Genomic DNA, 20,143 nt, shown 5'->3' with positions numbered 1-20,143 from the left:
TTTTAATACAGCTATAAACTATTCAGAGGCACCTGGGTGGCTCAGTCGGTTGAACGTTTGACTTCGGCTAAGGTCAGGATCTCATGGTTTGTGGGTTTGAGCCCCACGTCGGGCTCTGTGCTGACAGCTCGGAACCTGGAGCCTACTTCAGATTCTGTGTCTCCCTCTCTCTCTGCCCCTCCCCTACTCTCTCTATGTCTCTCAAAGACAAATTTTTAAAAAACACTTAAAAATAAAATAAATAAAATAAAATAAAATAAGTAAACTATTCAAATAGATTTCCAGAAGCCTAGAACTACATGCTGAACTACACTGGCCCCAGAGAAACCCTGCCAGAACTCCAAGGAATGGTGAGTACACACTGATATTGGCCCGTAGTTTCCCTTCATAGGAGCTCTCTCTCTTCTGGTCAAACAGGTCTGCCCACCATTCCCTAAACACATCTCACTGCTTGCTGTCACCAGGAATGCCTGGACTCTCCATCTCCTTTATGACCCAAGTTCAACTCTGCCTCTTCCATGAAACCTATCATTTTCTCCTACATCGGAACGCCTTCGGGCACCTCATATCTACATATGACATTTAGGACATACTGCATTGTTATAGGTACTCATCTCTCCTGCTAGCTGAGAACCTTCTAGAATCAGGAACTGGTCCTCACTCTGATTCTCAATGGGACCTGTAGAACTCATCAAGCTGTGTGAGGTAGTTAGTGGTTGAGATGAACAAGTTCTGGAGCTACACCGCCTGAGTTCAAATCCAGCTCTGTTACTAGCTGGATGACCTCAGTTATGTTACTTAACGTCAGTGTACCTCAATCCCCTGTAACATGGGAATGTTAGTAATGCCTAGTGCACAGGGCTATTTTGAGGATCAAACAAAGCAATACTTGCAGAGTACTTTGAACGCTGCCTTTCACGCATTATGTCCTCAAGAAGTGCTACTCCTCTCCATCCACTCAGCACCACTGTAGACTCATTCAGCAGGAGCTGCCAGGTGCCGAAGAAGGGCAGTCAGCCTTACCCCCATGGTGTGTAGCTCAGTTTTGCCTTATACCAAGTTTGCTAGACACTCACTAAAGGAATTCCCTACCTGACTTTAACTGTCCTTCCTACTCTGATCCCCTTAGCTGACTGATCTTATCTTCCACAGCCACCCTACGAAGCCTTGCCTCCTTTCTGTCCCCAGACGTGCCCTACTCATTCCTTCTCATTCCTTCCACTATGCCTTTACTCACACTCCTCCTCCTCCCTGCAATGCTAATCTTGCCCTTCCCCTTTCAAACTCCCACACGTCCTTTATTTTTGTGCTCAAGCCTCACCTCCTCTAGAAAGCTTTCCCTGATTCCTTCAGTCTACTCTCATCTTCTTCCTCTTCAAACTTCCTCAGCAGTGAAAGTCAGAACCACATAACTGAACATTACATGGATAGTTTTCACGGTGACTTCTTGAGTCTTGGTCTTGTCTCCTCAGGAAGTTGATAACTTCCTTAAAAACAGCTGGGACATGGGGCGCCTGGGTGGTTCAGTCGGTTGAGCATCCGACTTTGGCTCGGGTCATGATCTCACTGTGAGTTCCAGCCCTGCATGGGGCTTGCTGCTGTCAGCGAGAAGCCCACTTCTGATCCTCTGTTCCTCTCTCTCTGCTCCTCTCTCTCTCTCAAAACTAAATTTTAAAACACATTGAAAAAACAGCTGGGATGTTTTCCCCTTTTCTGCCACCTACCCCTTCCTTACTTTTCTCAGGCTGAGTGCCCAATAGGTGTGCAGCAAAGATTTATTGGTTGGTGTATCCATGTGCCTGGGTTTGCCCAAGGGAAGCTGAGGTTCTGGCACTCTTTCTGGCAGTGAGCTCAGGCTATGTTGAGGAGCAGAAGCCAGGGGGCCGGTTTCTGTTGACTTTACCTATTTCTGCGCAGCCTCTCAGGCCACAGAATTAGCAGGGTCTTCAGGTAAATCGTCTTTCAAACTGGACTGACCATTCAGTTAATGGTTGACACTCTCTGTTTACTTTAATGATTGCCAAGATCTGTTCTGCACATGATATACTTTGCAGTTCAATTGCCTTGGCCCTGAGGGTAGAAGGCAATTTTTGAAGAGGTGTTTGGGTTCTAGAATGGGTTTGGAAATCCTTTGGTCCACCCCCAGCCACTCATGACACAGACAATAAGCAAAAGGTGAAAGAACACCATGGTACTGCCATACGGAGGAAATACCACCATCCCCCATCTTGACCTCAAGGTGTCAGGAAGCACTGCCCATGTCTTTTTTTCTCCCTATGGTCATATCATTTCAGAAGCTGGGATCTGTAAGGGATGGAAGGGATGGTACCCAGTGCAGGAGCCCTCCGTGCAACTTACCCACACACTGGTCTACATATGGCTGGGGGATGGGGGAAGCCTGAGGGCTGTTGATGAGCCTAAGTCCCATTTAGTCTCCCGGATAGACTAAACATGGACACCTGGGTGACAATGATGCCTCTTTACCTTTGGGATAGGGCAGTAACTCCAGGCTATGTGATTTGTCTCACCAAACCCATTGGGAGCTCAGGGGATCAATCTTATTTAATGATTGTGTGCGTGAGGAGGCGGGGCTGGTTAATGTTTGTCTGGTTCCTCTTGGGCTGTGGGCCATAATCTGGCTCTGGCCCTGGGCTCTTTGTCCCTCCCCTGGACTGGGCTGACAGTATCTAGTAGCACAGTGCAGACACGCCTGCAGACATTCCCTAGGAAAGACAGCAGCAGGCAGGTGAGGAAGCTGGGGACTGGGGGAGGTGGGCCAGGGAGGGGGAGCTGGTGTGGCACAGGAGGGCAGAAATGGGGGCTGGGGAGAGGCTCGGGCTTTGCCTTCTCTTGGCCTCAGCACTAAGCCACTTAGATCCCTTCTGTGCTTCCCTCTGGGAAGAGTGAGGCCCTTCCTGCCAGGTTCCAGGCTTGCTTAGCCTCTCTCTCTAAGTTTCAACTCTTATCCTCTTTCCAAGCTCAGAGCTGCTTCCCCTGTCCCCCTTTATTCCCAGCCATGGATTCCATTCATCCTCACAGGGCTGAATTCCCAGGAAGACTTGAGGGGTCTCCTCAGTACGAGGTGGCCAAGTTCGTCTCTTGAAGATGTTTCGTGCCACAGAGGGTTAGGGTTCGGTGGGACCATTGGGCACTGCCAGGTGCTATTTTCCTTCCCTGATTAGAAGGTACACCAGGCGTGCAACCAACCTGGGGTTGCGCTTGGGTGAATACAGTGCATTTAGCAGGTGCAGAGGTACAGCCAGCAGGGCTGGGATACGGGGGCACGGGATTCCATTTTCTTGAGGGGGTAGGCAGACTCAAGCTGAGCTTGAGTAACTGATGATTTGGAGATCTAAAGGAGGGGTGGCCTCCCAGCTGTTTGAAAGTTGTTCCAGCTGTTGGGAATGGCATGGCAGAATGCACAGACTTAGAAAAGGAGGCGAGGAGAGGAGAATACAGACAAGAGGGGCGTGAGTGGAGACACTTATGGATGAGGATGCCACAGAGCAATGGGGAAGGGACCCACACTTTGGTGAGGGGTCACCATGAGTCCCAGGTTGAGCTCCAGCACTTGCTTACCAGCTGTGTGATAATTTACTCAGTTTCTTTGAGCCTCCTTTGGTCCATCTGTGAACTGCAGACAGCAAGCCACAGCTCACAGGCTTGTTATGAGGATGAGAGTTAATGAACATACAGCTTCTAGAGCACCATAGGCATTCCATAAATGGTGGCTGTTATAATAAGCCCAAGTGGAGAGCAACAGGAAGTCAGATAGCTGACCGAGGAGTAAGAGGGTGTAGTCCACACAGTGAGTAAGGGAGCTGACATTAACAGTTCTATGAAAAGACAATGGCAGAGAGAGAAGGAGAAAACTGGAATGAGCTGGAGTGGCCTTGACCCAAGTGTGGCCACACAATACATATGGCAGGGCGGAGAAGACGAGGGAAGTGACGGGTGCTGTGGGGCCACAAGGTGGAGGCAGGGGAGAGAAACAGAAGAGGGAGAAGGCTACAGAGGTCTGGCCTGAACCACACCAAACTGATGAAGGCAGCCTGAGATTCAGAAAGAATTCCCAAAGAAAGCCCCTTGTCCTTTCCCAGCCACAGACTGCTTGTGAACTGGGGGAGGAAGTGTGGAGTCTGGGGCTGAATATAACCTCCTCCAGTCCAGCCAGGGCCCTCCTCCAGAACCAAAAAAAAAAAAAAAAAAAAAAAAAAAACCACACCAGGATTTCCTGTAGTTGGAAAGAGGGACAGGGAAGAGGTGGGGACAGAAAGAGAGAGAGACACACTTGATGAACGTGTGTGCTGTGCACACTTGCATGTGCGTGTGTGTGCACATGCCCACGCATGCAAACACATGTGGGAAGGAGTGGAAGTTTTGAGTTGTGGGCCTGGTCTCAGAATGCTGACCGTCAAAGGCGGTGCGATGTACAAAGGCTTTGAGGTCAGGAGAAAATAAATTTGAAACTTGACTCTACCATTGAGCAGAGCTGCCTTTGAAGCAAGTTGTTTAACCTCTCTGAACCTCAACTTCCTTGTCTGAAAAATGGGGATAATATTACAGGACTGTTGTAGGGACTGAGTGTGATCTCCTGATTTTGAACTGTGCTCGAATGCCTGGGCAAATCTGAATCTGAGGACAAGGCCAGGGCCTGACATAGCCGGAGAAGTCTTGTCCAGTTAAACATGAGAGCAAAACACGCCTGGAGCCACACAGAGCTTATCAATACCTGGACTTTAACCCAAAGTCACAAAAACGGTTTGGATTTCAAAACCGGGTCACTCCCCTGGATGTTTTAAAATGAAACCCTTGAGATAAGGGATAAGCTCTCCATCCAAAAGGGAGAGCAAAATTGAGATCCCAGTGCCCACACAAGGGTGCTTAGGGGCCCCCAAATGGAGCTCCTGGCTATGCCCCAGAGAGTGCAAGAAGAGGAGAGGTGGAGAGCTACAAGAACCTAGAAACCCAGGAGAGGCCAGGCTGAGGAGCAGAGAGGAGAGAACAGCTGGCATTTGCTTTGGAGTTGGAGGAGGCAGCTCAAGAAAGGTAAGGAAGGGAAAACAGAACAGATCAGGAGGCAGTGGAAAGCCCTGGGAAGGCAGGAGAGGAAAAGAGTTCCCAGCTGATAGGAAAAGGAAGGAGCTACAGGAGAATAAAAGCCAGACCCATTTTTAATCCCCCTGGTTCTAAAAACACTCACAGAAAGAAAAATTATAGGGGTGCCCAGCTGGCTCAAACAGTAGGGCACATGACTCTAGATCTCAGGGTCATGAGTTCCAGCCCCACATTGGGCGTGGAGCTTACTTAAAATTAAAAAAAATTATGATAATCATAAAAAGAAAGAAAAATTATAATTCTAGCCAAGGTAGTAGAGCTTATGGGAAAAGTATGGGCTCTGGAGTCAGCTTGGCCTGGCTCACAATCCCAGTTCTGTCACATAATAACTGCGTGGACCCATGTGACCCTTGGACAAATCCCTTCACCTTTCTTTACCTCAGTTTCCTCATGTGTGACATGAAGATTAAAAAGAATACCTACCTCACAGAGTTGTAGTGAGGTTTATATAAGGTAGTTCACATGCAAGGCCTGGTGTAACAGGTGCTCAGTAAATGGTTATTCTTTTTTTTTTTTTTTTTTTTTGAGAGAGAGAGAGAGAGAGAGCATGAGCAGGGGAGAGGGGCAGAGGAAGAAAGAGAGAGAATCTGAAGCACACCCAGTGCGGAGCCTAACACGGGGCTCGATCCTCTGACCCTGGGATCATGACCTGAGCCAAAATCAAGCTCAACTGACTAAGCCACCAGGCGCCCCAGTAAATGGTTATTCTTAAGAATGACCACCTGTTGGGGTGCCTGGGTGACTCTGTCGGTTAAGCATCTGACTTCGGCTCAGGTCATGATCTCACGGTTTGTGAGTTCGAGCCCGTGTTGGGGCCTATTTCGGGTTCTGTGTCTCCCTCCCTCCCTCTCTCTGCCCCTCCCCCACTTGTGCTCTGTCTCTCAAAAATAAATAAATGTTAAAAAAATTTTTTTTCAAGAATGACCACCTGTTTGTGAACCTACTGTGTCTCACCAGATGAAGCATTTCTTTACTAAGGCATTTTTTTAAAGTTAAATGAAAAAAAAAAGACAACCTTGTTCAGAGAAGTAATCTATGTCCCATGGACCATCCCTCCATCCCCTAGTTTCTTTCACCACCTTCCCCAACTTTTCTGTGGCTAATATCTTCCCCCCTCCTTCCTACAACAGAGAAGAGCACCTAGACCTGGATGCAGGCCTTCTGCCACAACCACTGCCCCTGCATTCGGGGGCAGGAAACTCCCTGCATCTCCTACAGGTCCAGGCCTGTGTGCTCTCTCCTCACATCCAGTTCCCTGCTCCCAGAATGATCTACTTTCAACTTAATGGCAGAAGTGCTGGTAGGAGGTACAGGGAGGCCTTCTTTGCCTGCCTAAAGCCTAGAGGGGAATTTCTTCCCTAGAGCAACTGGCAAGCTCAGGAAACCAGGAGTTTACAATGTACACTTGATGTTGGGGTAGGACAGCCACGGAACAGTGTGTTCTATCTCAGGACAGATACTACAGGTCAACATCAGCCTTGGGAAGAAAAAGGGGATAATGGGTCTGGCAGACCACCCAGTCTCTCAAAACAACATTGCTTTCTCTTTCTGATAAGATGCTTACTTCCCTTGATTATCAGCTATGAAAAACTGGAGCTGAGCTGAGAACCTTTTGAAGGTTGCTTCATTGATCCTCACAACCCTGGGTATTAACCCTATTTATAGATGAGCAAGCAGGCTCAGAGAAGTTCAGTAAGTAGCCCACAGTGGTATTAGGCGAAGAACCAGGATTCAAACCCAAAGGTGTATGACTCCTACCTATTCCATCTTCTAACCTTCTGTTTGCTTGGTTAACTTTTGCTTTCTCCCTCTGGTTTGTACTCACCATGTGCCAACCTGTCCACCAGGGGCTCCTTTCCCGGAAGCTCCAGGAGGGATGGTCAGGGTTTGCTCCATGACACTGGACTTGGAAAGTACTCACAGGTCAACAGCTTCCACTCTTCTCGTGATCTTATGGGTCGCATTAGTCCTTGATTTTGTTGTCGTTCTTTTAAAAAAAAATTTTTTTTAGGGGCGCCTGGGTGGCTCAGTCGGTTAAGCGTCCGACTTCAGCTCAGGTCACGATCTCGCGGTCCGCGAGTTCGAGCCCCGCGTCAGGCTCTGGGCTGATGGCTCAGAGCCTGGAGCCTGCTTCCGATTCTGTGTCTCCCTCTCTCTCTGCCCCTCCCCCGTTCATGCTGTGTCTCTCTCTGTCTCAAAAATAAATAAACGTTAAAAAAAATTAAAAATAAAAAAATAAAAAAAAATTTTTTAATGGTTATTTATTTTTGAGAGAGAGACACAACACAAGCAGGGGAGGGGCAGAGAGAGAGACACGCACACAGAATCTGAAGCAGGCTCCAGGCTCCAAGCTGTCAGCATAGCATAGAGCCTGACGTGGACGTGGGGCTCAAACTCACAAACCATAAGATCATGACCTGAGCCGAAGTCAGATGCTTAACAGACTGAGCCACCCAGGCACCCCTGTTGTTGTTCTTGAAAGAAAGAAAGAAAGAAAGAAAGAAAGAAAGAAAGAAAGAAAGGTTTATTTATTTTGAGACAGAGAGAGAGAGAAAGGGAGAGAGTGAGCAAGTGGGGAGAGAGAATCCCAAGCAGGCTCCACACTGTCAATGCAGAACCTAATGCAGGGCTCAAACTCATAAACCATAAGATCATGACCTGAGCTGAAGTCAACTGAGTCACCCGGCGCCCCTGTTGTCATTCTTGATGGCTGGCTTTTGCTTTTGCCAACACCATCTATAAAAGCATAAAGAGTATACCGTGGAAAGAGCCTAAACTTCCTCTTCGGATACTGTTGTGTTTCATTCTATTCTAACACTTCTTAGCTGTGTGACCTTGAGTAAGTTACTTAACTCATCTGAGCTTCAGCTTCCTCATCTGGAAAGACTGGGGGAAAGTCCTTAGAGGTTTGCCCAGTGGGTCCAAAGAGAGCATGTATGGGGGGGAGAAAGCTTAACACAGTCCCTGGCTTGAGAAATATGAGCTCCCTTTCCCCCTCAAGAGCTAAGAGAGCTCACCCATACCCTGGAGGGGATCTCAACCTAGGACAAATCCTGCTGACCCTCAGTTTCTAGTAGAGTCACAGGGGAGGGCCTCAGCCCAGAGCCTCCTGGTCCCCTTGGGTCCCCTCTTACATGCACCTGTCTTTGTTCCATCTCTTCCCACCCCCCGCTGTAGCCATTCTTCTGGTGGGGCTGTGGGGCGGGTGCGGCGATGGACCGGGCGGGCACAGAACAGGTGGGTGCAGGCTGGGTGTCCGGCGCTGGGACACAAGTGCTCTGTGTGTAGGGTGGGCGGAAGTCAGGGCGTTTGATCTGAATTCTAAAGGGCGTTGTTCAGAGCCCCACAAAGGTCCCATTGTGCAGACACTGGGTATAAAGCAGCATATGACTCCCCAGCACCGGGCGGCGATGAATTGGGACGCAGGCGCGGACCCAGGGACCACTCCCCCTGCACAGACATGAGACCATAGGGGACCTGTCTGGGTGGCCTCAGGGATAGGCGCTCCCCAAGGTAACGGGCTTTGTTGGGTTTGCCCCAGGTCCAGAGCTAAGGAGCTGGGGGGTGGGGAGCTAAAGAGGATGGCTAATGACAGAACAAGATGGGCCTGGCGAAGAAAGGGGCTGGAGAAGAAAGAATGTTGGATGAAAGCGAAGAAGGGAGATGGGGTTCAGGGAGGTTAAGTCAAGTGAGGAGGAGGAGGAGGAAGAGGAGGAGGAGGAGGGGGAGTAGAGGCTGGCAAGGGACATGGGGTGATGAGGAAAGCGATGACCATCCTTCTTCCCTTCCTGTCACTGGCTCTTGGAAGGGGTGACGGGGGTGGGGGGTGTGTGTCAGGCAGTGTGATGGTGCCCAGCTTTTCTGCCCCAGCTTTCTGCCAGCTTGCTCTGTGGCTCCTGTTTTGCAGGTGTGAATGAGGCAGGATGAACTGGACAGGTTTGTACACCTTGCTCAGTGGCGTGAACCGGCATTCGACTGCCATTGGTCGGGTATGGCTCTCGGTCATCTTCATCTTCAGGATCATGGTGCTGGTGGTGGCTGCAGAGAGTGTGTGGGGTGATGAGAAGTCCTCCTTCATCTGCAACACCCTTCAGCCCGGCTGCAACAGCGTCTGCTACGACCACTTTTTCCCCATCTCCCACGTGCGGCTGTGGTCTCTGCAGCTGATCCTGGTCTCCACCCCGGCTCTTCTCGTAGCCATGCACGTGGCTCACCAGCAGCACATAGAAAAGAAAATGCTGCGACTCGAGGGTCACGGGGACCCCCTCCACCTGGAGGAGGTGAAGAGGCACAAGGTCCACATCTCAGGGACACTGTGGTGGACCTATGTCATCAGCGTGGTCTTCCGGCTGCTGTTCGAGGCCGCCTTCATGTATGTCTTTTATCTGCTCTACCCGGGCTACGCCATGGTGCGGCTTGTCAAGTGTGAGGCCTACCCCTGCCCCAACACCGTGGACTGCTTCGTGTCCCGCCCCACTGAGAAAACCGTCTTCACTGTCTTTATGCTGGCAGCCTCTGGCATCTGCATCATCCTCAACGTGGCCGAGGTGGTGTACCTCATCATCCGGGCCTGCGCCCGCCGAGCCCAGCGACGCTCCAATCCACCCTCCCGCAAGGGCTCAGGCTTCGGCCACCGCCTGTCACCTGAGTACAAGCAGAACGAGATCAACAAGCTGCTGAGTGAGCAGGACGGCTCCCTGAAAGACATACTGCGCCGCAGCCCGGGCACCGGGGCTGGGCTGGCTGAGAAGAGCGACCGCTGCTCGGCCTGCTGATGCCACGCACCAGGCAACCGCCCATCCCGCCCCCCCGACCCTGCCCTGGGCCTACCCCTCCTTCTCCCCTGCTGGCGTGCAGGCCTCTGCCTGCTAGGGACTGCTCCATCAACATCTTCCTGCCCTGCCATCTCCCTTCCTCCCAGGGCCTTCCGTCTGAGGGGCCGAACAGGCTGGGAGCTGGAGGCCACCCACTGCCAGTGCTCAAGGTTGTGGGGGTGTGGGCAGCTCTTCTTGTCCGTCCCCCTTTTCCCTTCCCTCTCCCTCTCCCTGAGGCCACTGGGGACAAGAGATAGGATGCTCTGACAGCATCTCCAATTGTGAAACTAATCTTAACCCTGTGTTGTCAGATACCCTATTTCTGGAGTCACATCAGTGGGGAGGGACGTGGGCAAAGTGGAATGGAAGGAGGGTGCCGTGGACATGTGGGTGGAGAAGGGAGGGTAGTGCCCGCGAGGGAAGGAGGAACAGCGCTTGCCAGCCACAAGGAAAAGCAGGACACGTCTGGGGTGGAGGAATTAGGGGAGGGAGACGCAGGCAGATAAGTTGGAGCGGGGGTTGGTCAGGGCCACCTTTGCCTCTGGTTCTCAAGGCCTCTCTCTGCCTGAAATGTTACACATTAAACAGGATTTTACAGTAAATGAAGAGGTGGCTTGCGTGTTTGTCAAGTTCTTTCTCCTGCAACCTCTGACCGCCCCCCATCCTCAGATGAGCTGGCCTTGGTTTTTTGCTGATCTAGAAAGCAACAGGCAACAGAAATAGCAAGACCCCGAGCCATTCTTGCCTTGTTGTTCTTGTTGTTGTTGTTGTTGTTGTTGTTGTTTTGGCTTTTGGGGGGGACCTTTTTTTTATAGCAGCTTCATTGGGATCAAATTCCCTTATGCCCTTCCTTTAATTTTATCTTTTCTTGTCCATTCTAAGTATAGTTTATGGCAGTTTCAGAGTTGCGTGCAGTTTTGTAAACGTGACCACAACATATTATAAAACATTTACGTTACCTCAAGAAGTTTCCTTGGGCCCCTTCCTCTGATCAGAAAAACATTAAAATGACAACTCCATCTAGAGAGACAGGAAATGATAGAGAAATTTCACAAGTCAGAGAGGGGAGCACACATCCCCCTCCCCCCAACTCCTAGGAGAAATATCCACCCCCCCACCCCAGTCCTCCCGTGAACCTCAGCACTCACTGCAAACTGATGCCCCACAAGCCACCCATTAGACTGCACAGTGACTTTGACCCTTCTCCTTTAGACACAGCCCCTAATTTTATCCTCTTCCTCAGTTTCCCTACGCCAGGAATCAATGCCTCCCACCCCAGAGATGTCTCCAACACAGGTCAGACATTTCCTAGCCAGGTCTCCTCACTCACATCACTCTCCCAAGCAGCAGGTAGCCTCCCCGCCTTGTGTCAACTGTGAGGGGAAAAGCCCCAACCTGGGACTTGACACAGCTGGCTTCGAGTCCTAGTTCTGTCACTTAGGAGTAACCCATTCCTTTCCCCAAGCCTCAGTTTCCTTGTGAGCAAACAAAGGGCTGGCCTAGCACATCTCTAAGCTCCCTGTAGCACTCTGGACTTCTGGGATCCCTAAAAGGCTTCCCCGGGCTCACAGAATTTTCCCCATGTCAGAGTCACTGTCCTCAGCACTGATCCTTCAGAGTAAAAGTTGCCCCCTCAGCAAGTTTCTCACCTCAGCTCCCCTACCTCTTGACAGAAAAAAAAAATGATCTGCCCCTCCCTGTCAGAGTACATTGACTCTGTGTGAGAAGTACATCAGAAAGGAAGAAGGGGCACCTGGGTGGCTCAATCAGTTAAGCATCGACTTCGGCTCAGGTCATGATTTCCCAGTCTGTGAGTTTGAGCCCCAAGTCGGGCTCTGTGCTGACAGCTCAGAGGCTGGATCCTGCTTCGGATTCTGTGTCTCCCTCTCTCTCTTTGCCTTCACTCTGTCTGTCTCAAACATTTAAAATTTTTAAGAAAATAAAAAAAAAAAGAAAGGAAGGAAGAGGAAATCAGGCATAATCGTATCAGAATTGTTCTCTAGAAACAAAAATTTCCTTTCTTGCAAGAAATTTCCTTTCTTTTTAGAAACTGACATCATATCCTGTGACAAGACAAGCCCCCACCCCCAGGTCCCCCAAGGTGGGAGAGATTCCTTTTCTTATCAAAATCCACCCCCTGTTCCCCACCCCCGCCCCTGGAACAGAGCACAACAAACACAGAGCATTTCTTCTCCATCCGAAAGGCCATCAGGAAAAAGATTTCCATGGGGCACCTGGGTGGCTCAGTTGGTTAAGTGTCCGACTCATGGTTTAGGCTCAGGTCATGATCTTGAGGTTCATGGGTTCAAGCCCCACACTGGGCTCCGTGCTGGTGGTACAGAGCCTGCCTGGGATTCTCTCTCTTCCTCTCTCTCTGCCCCTTTCTCCTGCTCTCTCTCTCTCTCTCTCAAAAATAAATAAGCTTTAAAAAAAGAAAAAGATATCCTTTTTAAAAATTTCCTCCTGGTTCCACAAAGGAACCTCCTGCCCTACACACATGGAGAAACGCTACATCCATCATCACCTCAGGTATCTAGTTTCTCTTCAGAAGGTTCTACAAATCTCCCTTGGAAAGAGGCTCCAACTCCAGATCGAGGCTTTCCTCTCCAGGGGGCAGTGGTGGGACAACAAAGCTATGAGCATGCTCTACAGCCCAAGGGAGGACACTTAGCCTTGTGTCCTGTGAACCAGATGGGAGCAGGGCCAAAGGACCCTGAGGGAAGCTGGAATACACAGTGTTTCAGGGAGGGGAGAGGGTCGGTAGGGCTAACCCAGGATTGACTTTTTATTTGAGGCTTGTCCCCAGAATGTCTGTAAGGGAGAAACAGGAGGCAAGTGGGCGTAGTACTTGCCACACAAAGTACTAAGTGACCGCAGTAGTGAAGAGGGCTTTGCAATGAAGAGACCTGATTTGGGGGCACCTGGGTGGCTCAGTTGGTTAAGCGTCCGACTTCAGCTCAGGTCACGGTCTCATGGCTCCTGGGTTCGAGCCCCACATCGGGCTCTGTGCTGACAGCTCATAGCCTGGAGCCTGCTTTGGATTCTGTGTCTCCCTCTCTCTCTGCCCTCCCACTCACGCTCTGTCTCTGTCTCTGTCTCTCTCTCTCAAAAATAAATAACAAAAAAAATTTAAAAGAGAGAGAGACCTGGTTTGCCATTTATTAGCTCTATCCCCTTGGACACATTAGGCCTACCCTCTCTGAGTCTCAGTTTCCTCATCTGCAATATAGGGTTGATAATAACTTCTCTATCTCTTCTTTCACAGAGCTTTGGTGAGAATCAAATAAGATGTGTTCAGAAGCTGGTTATAAACTGTAAAGGGAGGGAAGATAATATGTCAGAAGCACAGAGACCACAGCCTGAAGGCATGCTAGAACTTGCAGTGAGCCAGGAGGGAGTGAGGGTGCTTCAGCTGGACCAGGGCTAGTGGGAAGAACTTGGCGATAACAGGGTTGGCTCCCCCACAGAGTGGACAGCAGTCCAAACAGCAAAGTCCAAGACATGTTGCAAAGTCAAAGGATCTAATCTGGGAACAGAAAAAGCCAAGTTACAGGAGCTTCTTACCCACTCTTTCTCACGGTACTGGTGCTTTTAGGGACATTTATGGTCTTTTAGAGGCATCCGTGTGCGGAGGTCCCAGGAGTTGGGGGCAAGGACAAGAGTCAGCTGTTGCATGAGGGGAGTGGCCGGCTGCACTAGGAGAATAGTCAAGGCCCCAGCCAGCTGGGTTGGGATTTCAAAGCAGGCTGCACTATCCACAGAGAATTGGCATGGCAACCACGAACTGATTCAGATACCCAATCAGATAGCCTGGGTGCACACGGTGGTAGCTAGAGGAGAACGCTTGTTCCATTTACTGGTTCCACAATATGTAAACGCAGACATGACCTATGGTACAGAAGGGGCCATAAAGGTCCACCAAGCTGGGCTCCATTGGATTCCTGGATTAGGCAAGGCTGAACCCATCAGGTGGGGAAAGGATTGTGTTATTCTAGGGAGGGGGGAAAAGGTGGGCAAAAAACACTGAAAGGGGGGGTGGCTGTGTGGCTCAGTCGGTTAAGCATCTGACTTAGACTCAGGTCATTATCTTACAGTTCGTGGGTTCAAGCCCCACATTGCGCTCTGTGCTGACAGCTCAGAGGAGCCTGCTTTGGATTCTGTGTGTGTGTCTCTCTCTCTGCCCCTCCCCTGCTCACGCTCTCTCTTTGTCTCTCTCTCTCTCTCTCAAAAACAAATAAACATTTTTTAAAAAGCAACACTGAAAGGGTATGGGTGTGATTTTGTCTCGAGTCAGACAAATAGTCTACTGTGGAGAGTTGGAGAAGTGAGGATTGGCTAAAGGGGAGATGGGAAAGAGACAGTATGACCAGCTTATGATGGACCTTGTGTGTCACTATAAGAGGTTAAGACTGTCTCACCAGTGATGGAAACCATTAGAGGGTTTTTTTTTTTTAATCTTTCTTTTTAAAAAAAAAATTTTTTTTTGAGAGAGAGAGAGAGAGAGAGGTGGGAGGGACAGAGAGAGAGAGAGAGTGTGTGTCCCAAGCAGGGGTCCCCACTGTCAGCGCAGAACCTGACAAGGGGCTTGAACGCACAAACCGCGAGATGGTGACCTGAGCTGAAGTTGAACACTTCACCGACTGAGCCACCCAGGCGCCCCCCACTAAGGGCTTTGAGTAGAGGAATGCCACCTTCAGATTTGTGGTTTGGGAGCTGGCTCTGGCAGGCCACATGGAGAGCGGACTGGGGATGGGAAGGGTGAGAGGCAGAATGGCCAGTTGCGGGGCTATTGCAACAGCCCACATGGTGCCTGTAGGACCAGGACGGTGGCAGAAGGAATAAGAGGAGACACACGTGAGAGACACTTTGGATGCAGAATATCATAGGACTTAGATTTCCTTCCCCTTCCTTGACTGGCAGACTCGTAATCATCAAGACTCAGTTCAAATGTCATTTCCTGTGTGAACGATTCACCTCTCTTCTCCCCTCCCCGTCCCCTGCCAAGTCCCTCCGACAGAATGAGTCCTCCCCTCATTCTGAACTCCTGCAGTACATTGTAGTGCTTATCAAATTGTGTGGAAATTGCATGCCTAGCCTTAACACATAGTAGGTGCTTAGCCTGTTGAATTAAGGGCAGTGGGGAAGTGGATATAGGCGTGGGCAAAGGTTCAGAGTCTTGAAAGAGTAGGGTGTGTTCAGTGTGACTAGAGCAGAGAATGCGTGGGATGGGGTTGTAGGTCATAGTAGGAAGTGGAACTGGCAAAGTAGGTTTGGGCCAGTCTGTGAGGGGTCTCATATGCCATAGCTAAAAGTGTGCAGGGCCCTAGGCTCTGAACTATCACGTGTAGGAGTCTTAAAGTTAGCCCCTACTAGACTTACAGGCAATTCACTGCTGCCATAGACAGACTGTGAAGATCTTGAGGAGATCCACATCAGGGCAGATCTTGGCACAAATAGATGCCTTAAGGGTGATGATGAGCTATGGAAGAAAGAGCAGAGTGACCTGAGGGTGCCTGAGTGGCTCGGTCGTTTAAGCATCCAACTCTTGATTTTGACTCAGGTCATGATCTTAAAGTTCGTGAGATCGAGCCCCAAGTTGGGCTCCGTGCTGACAGCACAGAGCCTGCGTGGGATTTTCTCTCTTTCCCTCTCTTTCTGACCCTCCCCCACTCATTCTCTCTCTCTCTCTCTCTCTCTCTCTCTCTGTCTCTCTCTCTCAAAATAAATAAACTTTTTTAAAAAGAGTGTAATTAAACAAAAGAGAGCAGAGTGGTCTGATAGTGGACCTCACGGAGAAAGGGGTAATTTACACAGGATGGTTCTCCATTTCTTTCTCTTTAAGTTTATTTATTTAAGTAATCTCTACACCCAATGCGGGGCTTGAACTCATGACCCCAAGATGAAGAGTCACATGTTCCTCTGACTGAGTCAGCCAGGCACGCCAGGATGGTTTGCCATTTCAACTGAAACCCCTCTGGAAAGTCAGTATAGCATAGTGATTAAGAGTGTGCTCCACTTCCTTAGCTGTGTGACTTTAGCCAAGTTGCTTGGCCTCTCTGGATCTCAGTTTCCTCATCAGTAAAACAGTGATAATAATTGCACCTGTATCTCAGGGTCGTAGTGGGGATTAGATGTAATGATTATACCTAAAGCACTTAGAACAGTGCCTAGTCGGTAGTAAGCCCTATACAAGTATGTGCTATCATTATTTTCTCTCACTACCTGTGCCATCCTTCAACTACTGTTGACCCTCGAACAATGTGGGAGTGGGGGCATTGACCCCCTGCACTGTCGAAAATCCATGTATAACTTTTGACTTCCCAAAAAGTTCACTACCAAGAGCCTACTGTTAACTGGAGGCCTCAGCAATAACATAATTGATTAACACATATTTTAGATATGATATGTATCATGTACTGTATTCTTTTAATAAAGTCAGCTAAAAAAAGAGAATGTTATTATTTTAATGTTACGTATTTTTAAGAGAGAGAGAGAGTGTGTGAGCGGGGAAGGACAAGAGAGAGAGAGAGATACAGAATCTGAAGCAGGCTTCAGGCTCTGAGCTCTCAGCACAGAGCCCGATGCAGGGCTCAAACTCACAAGCTGTGAGATCATGACTTGCGCTGAAGTCGGCTGTCCAACCGACTGAGCCACCCACGTGCCCCAGAAAAGAGAATATTATTAAGAAAAACATAAGAGAAAATACATTACAGTACTGTGCTGTGTTTATTGGGGAAAAAATCCACATAGAAGTGGACCTGTGTATGCAGTTCAAACCGGTGTTGTTCAAGGGTCAACTGTATTCACTGACTCTCTCAGATATTGAGCTAAATTCTGTTTCACCAAAGTAACATGCTTGCTTGCTTGCTTGCTTGCTTTCTTCTTTCTTTCTTTCTTTTTTTGACTTTTACATTAAACTTTATTTTTTTCCCCTGGGGTTGTGTGTGTGTGTGTGTGTGTGTGTGTGTGTGTGTGTATTTTTTGAAGCATAATTAACATTGTGTTATATTAGTTTCAGGTATACAATATAGTGATTCAATAATTCTATACACATTTTTCAATTCTCATAAAGATAAATGTATTGTTAATCCCCTTCATCTATTTCTCCCCCTCTACCTCCCTTCTGGTACCCACCAGTTTGTGCTCTGTATTTAAGAGTCTGTTTTTTCTGTCTCTTTTTTTATTTTTTCATCCATTTTGTCCCTTAAATTCCACATATGAGTGAAATCATATGGTATTCGTCTTTCTCTGACTGACTTATTTCGCTTAGCATTATACCTTCTAGGTCTGCCCATGCTATTGCAACTGGCAAGATCCCATTCTTTTTTGTAGCTGAGTAATATTCCAGTGTGTGTGTTAAACACATCTTCTTTATCCATTCATCTGTGGGTGAACATTTGGGCTGCTTCCATGTCTTGACTATTACAAATAATGCTGCAATGAACATAGGAGTGCATATATTTTTGGAAATGATATATCCAATAAGGGGTTAATATCCAAAATATATAAAGAACTTATAGAACTCAACACCAGGAAACCCCCAAACGTTCTGAGTAAAAATGGGCAAAGGACCTGAATAGACATTTTTCCAAAGAAGATGTCCAGATGGCCAACAGACACATGAAAATATGCTCAACGTTGCTCATCATCAGGGAAATACAAATCAAAACCACAATGAGATATCACCTTACACCTGTCAGAATGGCTAAAATAAAAAACACAAGAAATAATGTGTCTTGGGTGAGGATGTAGAGAAAAAGGAACCCTCGTGCACTGTTGGTGGGGATACAAATTGGTGCAGCCACTGTGGAAAACACTACAATGGTTTCTTAGAAAATAAAAATAGAACTACCCTGGGGTGCCTGGGTGGCTCAGTCTGTTGAGCGTTCGACTTCAGCTCAGGTCACGATCTTGCTGTCTGTGAGTTCGAGCCCCGCGTGGAGCTCTGTGCGGACAGCTCAGAGCCTGGAGCCTGCTTCAGATTCTGTGTCTCCCTCTCTCTCTGCCCCTCCCCGACTCATGCTCTGTCTGTCTCTCTCTGTCAAAAATAAACAAACTTTTAAAAAAATGTGTTAAAAAAAAAAAAGAAAAAAAAATAGAACTACCCTATGATCCAGTAATTCCACTACTGGGTATATACCCAGAGAAAACAATAACATGCTTTCTTGACTGGCAATTGCCATGTGAGTATTTGTAAGTAAGCAAGTCTGTATGTTTGCATACATATGTCATAGTACATATGACCATATTTACACATATGTCAGTATGTATGATCATATTTACATATATGTGGGAGAATGGCTGTGAGGGGACTGTATGTATATGTACATATATATATATATATATATATATATATATATATTTATTTAAGTAGGCTCCACGCCCAACGTGGAACCCAATGTGGGGCCTGAACTCAGGACCCTGAGATCAAGACCTGAGCTGAAATCAAGAGACGGATGTTTAACCAACTGAGCCAGCCAGGCGCCCTGGGAGTGTCTTAATTCTTAATGTCACTTAATGAAAAGGATGCGTCTCAATCCTCGATCATAGTCTGAAACTTTAAGCTTTATTACCAGACCTAGAAATAATGTAAGTAGGGGCACCTGGCTAGCTCTGTTGGTAGAGCATGCGACTCTTGATCTCAGGGTTGTGGGTTCAAAGCCCACGTTGGGAAGGGAGTCTATTAAAAAAAAGAAGAAAGAAAAGAAAGGGGCGCACCTGAGTGGCTCAATCGGTTGAGCGTCAGACTTTGGCTCAGGTCATGATCTCATGGTTCATGAGATTGAGCCCTGAGTTGGGCTCTGCCCTGGCAGTGCAGAGCCTGCTTGGGATTCTGTCTCCATCTCTCTGCCTCTTCCCCATGCTCTCTCTCTCTCTTTCTCTCTCCCTCTCTCAAAATACACAAATAAACTTAAAAAAATAAAGTTTGCACAACCTAAAACTGCAGAACTAGAATTAAAACTTAGGCCTATCCTAATCCAAAATCTAGCTGTCTCCTCTATACTGCCTTAGGAAAAGTTTCAGGATACAGGGGTGGGTGGGAGGGCCTCAGTATGATATAAAAATATCCCTAAATGGCAGCCTGCTTGAAAACAATGTGCGTTTGGGAATCCCTAAGGTTGAGAGAGAAATGGTAAAAGTTGAGGAGGAGGCTGTCCTGTGCTCAGACAGGGAAGGGCAGTCTGGAGGGAGAAGCCTTCTCCAGGGATCTCTGCCTGGAACAGGATTCAGAAATTCTCTCCCCAGGAAGCAAGGTAATTTGAAGAGTGCAGGGAAGATGGGGAGAAAGTTATTTACAACCACTGCCTAAAAAAATAAAAAATTTAAAAGGAGCGCCTGGCTGGTTCAGTCAGTAGAGTATGTGACTCTTGATCTCAGGGTCGTGAGTTTGCAGCCCACATTGAGCATAGGGAATTACTTAAAAAACAAAACAAAACAAAACAAAAACAAAACAAGGGGAGCCTGGGTGGCTCAGTTACTTGAGCATCCGATTATTGATTTTGGCTCAGGTCATGATCCCAGGGTCATGAGATTGAGTCCCACATTGGGCTATGAGCTAAACATGCAGCCTGCTTAAGATTCTCTCCCTCTCTCTCCGCCCCTCTCCCTAGCTCATACTTTCTGTTTGTCACTAAAATAAATTTAAGGGGCACTTGGGTGGCTCAGTTGTTTGAGCATCCGACTTTGGCTCAGGTCATGATCTCTCGGTTTGTGAGTTCGAGCCCCATGTCAGGCTCGCTCACTGCTGTCAGCCTGTCAGTGCAGAAACCACTTCGAATCCTCTGTCCCCCCTCTCTCTGCCCCTCCCCTGCTGTGCTCTTCAATAAATAAATAAATAAATAAATAAATAAATAAATAAATATTTTAAAATAAAATAAAATAAATTTAAAACAAAACAAAAGCAAAAAAGCCCTACCTGCCCAACCCCTAAATCAAGATAAACTTTTCAAACTTCCACTGTTTCTCTGCCTTAACCTTAGGGATCTCAAAGTCACACTTTGTTTTTTACCAGTCTCCCCTTGCCCCTTTTTGTTTCTCCTCCAGCTTCCCTTCAAGAGACAAAGCCCTTCATTCCAAAGTTAGTCTGAAAATGCGGATTCCCTAGAGAATTCATGCCAACTAAAAATCATTCATGCTAAGATATAATCAGCTAGCCAACAAACAAGGTCTCGGTGATTGTGTTTCCCAAAACTTTCCCAAGCCCCTCTCCT

The 20,143-nt window shown here is 48.1% G+C and overlaps 1 protein-coding gene across 2 annotated transcripts; it reads left to right on the top strand.

Annotated features, from left to right (window-relative positions):
- The first annotated feature begins 4,262 nt into the window (after window positions 1–4,262).
- On the top strand, window positions 4,263–10,538 carry GJB1 (gap junction protein beta 1). 2 transcript variants are annotated; one of them, XM_081792720.1, is made up of 2 exons: window positions 4,263–5,049; window positions 9,026–10,538. In XM_081792720.1, the coding sequence occupies exon 2, from the start codon at window positions 9,042–9,044 to the stop codon at window positions 9,891–9,893; it is 852 nt and encodes a 283-aa protein (XP_081648846.1). In that variant the 5' UTR covers window positions 4,263–5,049; window positions 9,026–9,041; the 3' UTR covers window positions 9,894–10,538. The 2 variants fall into 2 exon arrangements, with proteins under 2 accessions (XP_081648846.1, XP_081648845.1); XM_081792719.1 differs by lacking the exon at window positions 4,263–5,049 and adding an exon at window positions 8,519–8,631.
- The last annotated feature ends 9,605 nt before the right edge of the window (window positions 10,539–20,143 follow it).

Source organism: Panthera onca, chromosome X, assembly GCF_046562875.1.
Source record: "Panthera onca isolate mPanOnc1 chromosome X, mPanOnc1 haplotype 2, whole genome shotgun sequence".
NCBI lineage: Eukaryota > Metazoa > Chordata > Mammalia > Carnivora > Felidae > Panthera > Panthera onca.
Note: the sequence above shows the minus strand (reverse complement) of the source record. Positions and strands in the feature narration are given on the sequence as shown.